Consider the following 9,048-nt stretch of genomic DNA (forward strand, 5'->3'; position numbering starts at 1 on the left):
CCACACAATCTACACTCCCATGCTGTGGGACGAGTCACACTGGGTTGGGTTAGCAATAAACCTCGATATGGGATTGGTTGAGGTGCTTGATCCTCTACCCACTTTGCATGGCGTAAGACGCATGGCTAAGTGGATGAAACCGATCCTTGCTTTCCTCCCTTACCTTGTTAAGAAAGTAGCTATGTGTGAGCTTACCCAATTCGCAGGTGTGAAGCCGTTTGTCTGCACGCGTATTACAGATATCTACGTCAACCACCGCTCTGGTGACTGCGGCCCTGTGACGATGAAGTTCCTAGAGTTGCACGCTCATGGTGATCCACCTCCTGGAATGGCCGGCATCACTGACAAGATTGTGGACAACATACGCATGCAGTACGCTATGGACATCTACAAGACTTTGGTCCTTCCAGCTTACTATGACTGAAATCACAGACGAGATGAATCCAAATCCCTTGTCTTGCTATTTTCTCCCCATCTTTTGTGAAATTTTTTGGGGTTCTCGGAGTACTTACTTATCTTCTTCTTTTGTTTAGCTAATGCAACGGTTGTAGTTTACGCAAACATAACGATTCCCTGAAGTTTATGCATTCCTATTTAGACTAAAAATTATAGTAAATGTTTGTACAGAAAGAAAAACCAAAAAAAAAAGGAGTGTTACTTTTAGTCCACATCCACAACGAGAAGACATAATCTAATCAATATCAGATAGACGGAGTTCATTTTAATTATTTTAAAAAGCAAAGACGGACTTCAACCAAAAGTTCTATTTAGCAAAGTCTTCGAGACCTACAAATCCCTAAGAAATAGTAGCAAATCTAAGAATCAGCGATACTACTCTTCCATTCACAACCAGAATAAAAAAGGACATGAGCTCTTCAAATTCATCCTCAAGGTCTCATACAGGCCGTCAAACCACCGGAATTCCAAAGAGATGTTGGTGTGGAGCGGATGTGACTACATTCGGCGCTCAGACGAAGGAGAATCTTTTCCGCAGGTTCTATCGCTGTGAGATTGGGCTCAAGGTAAGATAAACGATTGAATTGCCTAGTTCTCTTACCAATTTTCATATCTGTAGTTAGTCAGATCTAAAAATCCGCTTCATTAACAGAGGAAAAACGAGCACCATTTGTTCAAATGGGTGGACGAAGCAATTCTGGACGAGGTGACCATTGTTGATGAAAAACACTCACAACTGCAAGTAGATGTCGACTCTTTCAAGATGCAAACAGCCAGACGATTTGAAAACCAGGCGAAGCAAATCGACCAAACCATTCAACAAATCAAACTCCTAATCGCTGAAAACACAGAGAACAGTAAGACCAAGGAGAACTCGACTTTGACCACCGAAGATACTCTAGCATCGGCTACGATGGCCTATGGTGGGAGCCACCCTTTGACAAACATAGCTGCCGCAGCGTTTGCCCTAGGCGCTATGGCTTGGATCTACTCTAGGATTGCTAACTGAAGGTTATCTTGAAAGTGTGAACTTCCAAACCACCTACTTTTGTAATCTTCGGAATGAGTTGTTAGGGTATCGATTAATATTCTCAGCTATTAATTTGTTTCTAAGTTAAATACAGTTTCAAAGAAGTCTGTTATGAACTTGAGTATGCACTTTTGCTTCAGTTCCTTATTACTCTTGTCTGTTATAATCCATCGATTGAATTATATGGAAAGGATATGCGACCAAACTACTCGTCCACGTCCACAACAAACAAATAAAGAAAGAGGCCTTGTAATACGTTTACAATTTATCAACACACACAGAGACAATCAGAAAGGGGGATGTAGACAAAGGAACATTTTCTAAACAGGTTACTGTCTAAAAAAAAGGAAATAACTATCAACCAACTTTGTTTCTAATCTAATCTTCAAAGGCAATTATAAAGAAACAAAGGGCCATCAACGCATGGGTGTTCCAAAATATAATGTTTCGTGTCTCCAAAACAAGCTCAACAACACATAACCCCCCCAAAAAAATTAAACTTGATTTTGGCATTGTCATATCCAAATCAGGTATCCGCAGCTAGTACCAAAAAGGAGAAAAACAATATTCCGGAAAAAAGAGTCTAAACAAGAACAACCAACTTGTTCCAAAAATAAAACCCACACAACCACAAATGCTAAATGGGACGAACGCAGTTTGTTCGGTTGTGTCCAAATCCTCCACACCTACCACATATGTTCTTACTCTCCTTCTTCTTCGGTGCCTACAAAAAAAAAAAAAATAAGTGGATGAAACAACATAGTAAACAGAAACAGAGGAGTTACAGACCCTGAACTCTCCAATGGAGGTTTTTCGTGCCTTGCGACGACGCCCGGGCTGCAACTTCGTCATGGGGGGGTATACAACCTGCTCCCTTACTTCATCTGGTAAGTCAACATCCCTAGGGGCTTCGTCAGGATTGATCTCACCTGCATAAGTCTCCCTCCAAACAGATGTCTTATACCAATGACCGCATAGTGTCTCCGTAGACACCCCAATTCCGTTGGCTGCAAGAATAGCATGACCACACGGTATTTTGATATGGTCAAAATACTTGCAGCTACACTTTCTCTCTGCTAGCATCACCTTGTCAGACCTCCCAAACTTGCCCAGCACCTGACAAGTCCACTCATTAACAGAATTTATGTAACTTCCATTAACAGTCGCCATGTTTTTCGTCATCTCTTTGTCAACCTCAACAGTTACACCTCCAGTGTGTTTAGCTGCCTTCTTACGACGAGCACTAAACCACCTGGTCATCATCCTCTGTATGAACTTAACCAACTCAAGAATGTTAGCTCCCCTCCCTTCCAATAGGGCATTGTTTAGCTGCTCAGCAATATTGCTGGTCATGATGTTATATCTGTCTCCGGGGAAATTGCATCTTGACCAACGAGCAGTCCCAATTTTCCCAAGATACACACCACACGCACTGTTTGTTGATCTAACCTTACCATACAGTTCCTTGTACTCACGTGGCATGTGAGCCATCGCTGTCTTAGTAACCAACTCAGCAAGGTGCTTACTTGAATACCTCGAATTCACGTTTCTAGCCAAGTGTACTATGCAAGCTCCATGCTTGGCTTGGGGATAAATCTTACTCACAGCATTGGAAATACTCACGGCCCTGTCAGAGATTATGGCGAGAGTTGGGGAATCACTAAGAATCCTCTCCACTTTTTGCAAAAACCATGTCCACGCATCCTCATCCTCAGCATCCACAATTGCAAAAGCAAGGGGGAAAATCTGAAAATTAGCATCCTGGCCACTTGCTGTCAACAACACCCCCTTGTACTTGCCGCTTAGATGGGTACCATCAATAACCAACACATGCCTAAGCTTTCGAAATCCACTTATGGAAGCACCAAATGCTAGGAAGAGATAAAGAAAACGTTCATCGCCATCATCGTCGACGTCTGTTTCCAAGTCAGCAACTGTACCAGGATTTGCAAGCTTTAGCATGTGAAGATACTCAGGGAGCTTGGAGTATGCATCCTCATCAGTTCCACGCACACCAATTATCGCTTTTTCTTTTGCCCTGTAGCACGTCATATAAGATGCATTCACACGGAGGTCTTCCAAAAGGAGTTTCTGTAAATCCCGAGCAACAGGAGCTTTCCCTGGGTTTCCAAACTTTGCTTTGTAAACAGCGGCAATTACTCTAGAAGTAGCTCTGCTCTTGTAACCTTGTCGAAACTCAATAGGGCAGAGATGCTCAAGTTTAGCCTTCCTTATCTCATAGTATCCACATCCACGGATCTCGTGAGCAGTCACACGCCAATCACACCTCTTGTCAGGGCACTCAACCACAAAAGAATCAACCTTTGTCCTAGTCTGCGTGTACCTAAACTGCTTCTTTATAGCATAGATTGCCAAAGCAATCTGACAATCCTCCTTGCTTCCAAAAACTTTTCCAACAGCTATTTCACCATAATGATCTCCAACATCCATGTCTGGGATTTCTGAAACATCGTACTCTGTGTCATCAAACATGGGAGGTATGTCGAACTCGTCGTCGTCAACGTCAGCGAGTTTGCGAGCTGGTCGCTCTCCCAAGTCGTCAACACGAGGTCCGCCGCTACCACCGCCCATCCAAGGGTTATAGTCCTCGGGCTTTGGTGTGTTTCCGTAGCTATCACCACCCCTGGAACCGCCAACATCTGCATAAGTTCTCGGCCCTGATCTTCTATTCAGACCCGATAAAATCTCTTCCTCGTTGAACACTACGTTAACAGCATTGGAACCTTTGTAGTCCCCTTCCAACAACGGCTTCCAAAACTCCTCGTCGTAGCCTCTCGGCCTCAGTTCTATCTCGTCAAGTAGGACATCTCCTTCATCGTTAACTCCAGAACTGAGGACACTGCTTTCTCCTCTAACTGTGCCCCCGCTAATCACATCTTTTTCGACCCTCTCAATCTCCTTTATAAATTCATCGTCTTCCACGAGGTTTATGACCTTAGTTTTTGAAGCAGCTGATGAGACGTAACCCCTTTTAGATGAACCGGACGAAAACTTAGCAACATCTGGTGACACGAAACCCAATCCTGAATCGTCCACGAAATCGCTGTCCACAACCGGGGGGTTCTCGGTAAAATGAGCAAACAAATTCATCCCACCTTTCACTTTTAGATGCTTGCAGAAATACTTCACAATACCGTCGCTAGTTATCAACACCGGTGGGGTCTTAATCCCAGTTGCAAGCTCCAAGCTTGTTGGTGGCCAGTAGCTCAATGCAACACCAAACCGCGAATCGTCTACTCCAAACTCCCGTAGTACGTTAGCCTCAAGCTCCTTAAATCCAATACCGTCGTATACAGCCACCATACGACCCATTCGATGCTTCTCTACGACGAAATCCCAGTTACCTCCATCTCCACAAACCCAGACGCCGCTAAAAACCAAACATTGTTCGTCCATCCTCTACGTTCTTTCCTTCGAAAAAACACAGATTCGTCAAAGTTAAAGGACACAACACAAGAAAAAATGGATGACAACGTTTATTATCATGTAAAAATCAGAAATTTTGCCCAAAAGAACACCAAATGAGTCACCTTTCTCAAACTACAGCTGCAGCTAGTTGGCCTCCTGCTTGGCGACCACAGATAATATGCATTTATGGAAGATGACCTACTTTTTCAAAACTCATGAATAGTGTCTGTTCGATACCTCTCCATCTGACGGTCTATAATTGTCTCATAAACCCAAGCAGAAACCTAAATGTCTCAACAAAGGAAACACGTTTGCTCGATCTAACTGGTCCCCACAGAGTGGGAATAAACAAATATTAAAACTAACTCAGGCATACAAAGCGCTTAACTCGGGCAAAAGGATAGAAATGACAAATCACTAGGGAAGAGAGAGTAGAGAAGTGCCTCTCATGTGGCAAGTGTCTGAACGTGATAAAAAAAAGAAAAAAGTGTCGGTGGAAGTAATCAACTCTTCTATTGTTGAGGATGCATGGAGAAAACTTCCTCTCTATTTCTTTCCCTTGTTTTCATTTTTCATTTCTTTTTATCTTTAAAATCTTTAGATATTCGGTTAAGATCCTCTCAATAGGGCTGCCTTGATATCTTACTGTTTTAATCAATTTTTCTTTAGGTGTTAAAAAATCAGTTTCTTTCATTTATTGGAAAGAACAATAATTTGTACTCATTCTTTTTCTGAAAGCTAAGAACCTCCATCAATATAAATAGATATTTAGGGAGTATCTATGTAATTAAAAAAATATTATAGAAATTAAGAAAGTGAAGACAAAAGTTTCTAAAAAAAACTCTTGAGATACTCCTAATAACCTATATGAACATGTTCAAATAAAGCTTTTTCTAAAGATTAAAAGAAAAAGAAATTCAATAACTAAAATTATTAAAATACTATTTTTTTAGTTTGTAACATCAATTAAGATACTGCACTGTTTGTGGCCATAATGTAGTTTTTCTTCACTTCCATTTCAGATGATATTTAAATGTATTTTTGTTATCATCTTACTGAAAGCTTAAGTTTGCCGATACAAAACACAAGTAACAAATTTTTAGATGAATAAATTTTACATTTTCATAAACAAAAAAATGTCATACATTCAGATTTGGTGAGATAGCTTTTACATTGATGTGGTGTTTATTAGATCAGAAAGATTATTAACAAAACTAGTTCATCTAACGTAGCTAATGTAAGTATGTAACTACACATACATCTTAACAAATCCATCATTGCTAGCATGGGTTAATTATAAGAACATCTCGACCTTATTTTTGCTTCTATAACAATATTTAAAATCAAAATCACTCTAATTTCATCTCTATTTTTACCTATAAAATAGAAATTGATATTTTTCTCTATTTATATAGAAAAAAACATATCTCTATATTTTACTCAATGTTTGAAGATTTTTATTTTATAAAAATACATTAAAGTAAAACTCATTTATATTATAGAATTCATCTATTTTACAGATAAAAATAGAAAAATACATTGGAGACATTGAAGCTATATTTTGACATGCCAGTATGATTAAAAAATGTTATTATATTCTATGCACGTTGCAGCAGTCACTTTATTTATATGAAAGACTATCTTTCTACTCTCGATTTGAGTCCCAAAAATGATAAAAACTCATCAAACCGATCAAAGTAGAGATATTCAGCAAGTGGGTGTGTGTGGTCAGTGGTGTGAAGACTCTTTTTACCCAGCTCAAAAGGGTTCCAAGTTGCTAAGTGAAACATATACACAGATAAGGGAAAAAGTATTATAAAAGAAAGTTAAGGCAAAGATATTGCGTTCTGGCAAAAACAGGTTTCTATGCCAAAAGACGAAATGTAATCCCTTATAAGAGTTACTCTTTTATAAAAATCACGTATGTGAGAGAAAAATGAGAGAGATTCTCAAGCACATGCCCCTATCTTTCTTACTTAATTCTGATTGATTAGATATCATATATATAATGCCACAGTTTTCTCTCTTTATAGAGCATCCACGTCAGATTCTCATTATTGAGTGTGGGTCCCGCGTAATTTTGGTTTTCTTTGGTCGGATGTGTTGTTGTTTGGTCTGATTAAATTTGGTTTTGTTGATTATGAGAGAATCACACTTTGGGCTGCTGGGCTTCCGTGTACAAACTCAGTTTGTTGATAATGAGAAAATCATACTTTGGGCTGGGCTTTCTTTTATGTTTAACGTTTTGAGCTTTGGTTTGCTAGGACATCATTCTGACATTCTTCCATTGTTGAAGTCGTCGTTTTGTTTGTCTCTTTGCCTTCATCCACTGCAAACCATTTTAATCTCTTTGCCTTCCTCGACCTTCAACGTATTTTTAAATTCGAGAATAAGTTTTGGGTTAAGTGCAATAAACTCTGTAACGTTTCGGTGGTATTCTTCGTCAGTTGCGGTCGTATTCTATAAATAGGAGATGGATGATGCTGTGACGATCGTTCGCAATCACTCTCAGTTCGCCATCGAACCGTAAGGTAACAAATTTTTATTTCAGGAAACTTTTATGAACATGGCCTATTCATTGAAATTACTTTTTTCCAGCAATGTTGTGGTCTACCTGACCTTATGGGACGAAGCTGCGGCAACATTTCGGGGACTCATAAGTTCAGGCGAAAGAACACAGTTTATAATGGTGGTCACAACTGTGAATCCCAAAATCTTTGCAGCTTTGTAAAATGTTAAGATTATTTGTCAAATTGGTTTTCGTAAATTCAATTTTATTCCGTATTAATCTATGATACAACCCATTTCTAACGAAACACTTACTCTCTACAGGTAATCTGTACCTTAACTCCACCCTAGCAACAAAATTTTATTTTGCCATGAATCCTCCAGTTCACAGCTAGGTAATATTCCAGTTTGCTTATATTGATCTTGAATAAATCACTTACTAACATATATGATTTACTTCCAGCTTAGGAGGACCAGTTGGTGAAGCTTTTCATTGCATCGATTCCAATGAAGGGATTAAGAAAAAGGAACATGTCTCCATTTGAGATCTGAACAAATTCATCTCCAACTCTGATGAGCAGGTACCAGTTATATTTATATATTGTAAGAAGTGTCGTCTCTGTTGAAATGAGTCTTATAAGATGGTTTGATATTGGTTTGTTTTAGACCTAAGAAGTAAAATTCATTTGCAAGACTAGAGTTCTTGAGGTGCTCCTCATGCACTGGCTGCAGCAGAAAGTTAGATCAATCAGGCACTTCTCTCCGTTGCAACCGTTATGTTAATGCCAACATCACCGGTGGTATCAAGTGAGAATTTTTAGCTGTTTAGTATCGTAATCATTGTTCATTGGAGACGACTTTGTTCCATTGTGCCCACTAATAAATCCGTTTCCCGAGGTACCGTGTTGAATTGTCTGTTGATGACGGGAATGACAATGCCACTTTTGTGTGTTTACGATAGGGAGATGCTTAAACTCACTAAGAGAGATGCCGCAACTCTAACTGTCGATGAGGTTTGTTTCCCAAAAAAAAAAAAAAAAATACAAAGCAGAGCACCGCATTGTGAAGTTACAAAATGTTTTCACTTATTGCAGATGAATGGTGGTGGGGACGAGCAGCTCCCGCAGTGTCTACAAGCACTTGGCGGAAAAGAATTTGTGTTCCAGATCCGGGTTACCCCATTCAAATTCACCCCAAAACACCGCACTTTCACAGTTAATGGAATAAGTGACCACATCGAACCAAAGGTATTATATATATGATTCTGTTAAATTTTCCCTTAACCGACGCATTATATAACACATGTTCATCCGTTAACCAGACTTTCAACACCAAAGAAGCTTCGATTGTTGGTGGAGAAAGTGGCGAAGCATCTGCTTCCGCCAGTACGTTGGTTGAAGGTGGAGGGTATGATCCAAATCCAACCGGTGGTAAGGTGAAGGATGGTAGCCGCAAACGTCCCCGTGAGTGAAGCTACTCAGCTGTGATCCGTCAACCCAACTCTGCTCCCGTTCTTTTTTATTATCAGTACCTTGAATAACTATGCTTTTTAGTTTCGGACTATGACACTTTTTTAATTTAATATCTACGATGAGTTGACGTTATATTAAGTTTATTCGAAGAAA

General features: G+C 39.7%; 2 protein-coding genes across 5 annotated transcripts; both read left to right on the forward strand.

The window, feature by feature from the left end:
- Nucleotides 1–866: 866 nt before the first annotated feature.
- LOC108831141 (uncharacterized protein At4g04775-like) lies at nt 867–1,465 on the forward strand. Its single transcript, XM_018604708.1, has 2 exons — nt 867–1,022; nt 1,109–1,465. Exons 1-2 carry the CDS (start codon nt 867–869, stop codon nt 1,463–1,465), a joined length of 513 nt encoding a protein of 170 aa, XP_018460210.1.
- Nucleotides 1,466–6,995: 5,530 nt separating this feature from the next.
- Nucleotides 6,996–9,048, forward strand: LOC108841185 (uncharacterized). 4 transcript variants are annotated; one of them, XR_001948077.2, is made up of 8 exons: nt 6,997–7,446; nt 7,514–7,649; nt 7,748–7,818; nt 7,887–8,004; nt 8,090–8,230; nt 8,385–8,436; nt 8,518–8,670; nt 8,745–9,047. XR_001948077.2 is itself a non-coding variant. In XM_056992844.1 (6 exons), exons 4-6 carry the CDS (start codon nt 8,344–8,346, stop codon nt 8,892–8,894), a joined length of 396 nt encoding a protein of 131 aa, XP_056848824.1. In that variant the 5' UTR covers nt 7,010–7,446; nt 7,748–7,818; nt 7,887–8,004; nt 8,090–8,343; the 3' UTR covers nt 8,895–9,042. The 4 variants fall into 4 exon arrangements, 1 of the variants encoding a protein (XP_056848824.1); XR_008937969.1 differs by having other exon boundaries at nt 6,996–7,446; nt 8,090–8,436; nt 8,745–9,048; XR_008937970.1 differs by having other exon boundaries at nt 6,996–7,446; nt 7,514–7,604; nt 8,090–8,436; nt 8,745–9,048.

The sequence above is a fragment of the Raphanus sativus genome, chromosome 2 (genome assembly GCF_000801105.2).
Source record: "Raphanus sativus cultivar WK10039 chromosome 2, ASM80110v3, whole genome shotgun sequence".
NCBI lineage: Eukaryota > Viridiplantae > Streptophyta > Magnoliopsida > Brassicales > Brassicaceae > Raphanus > Raphanus sativus.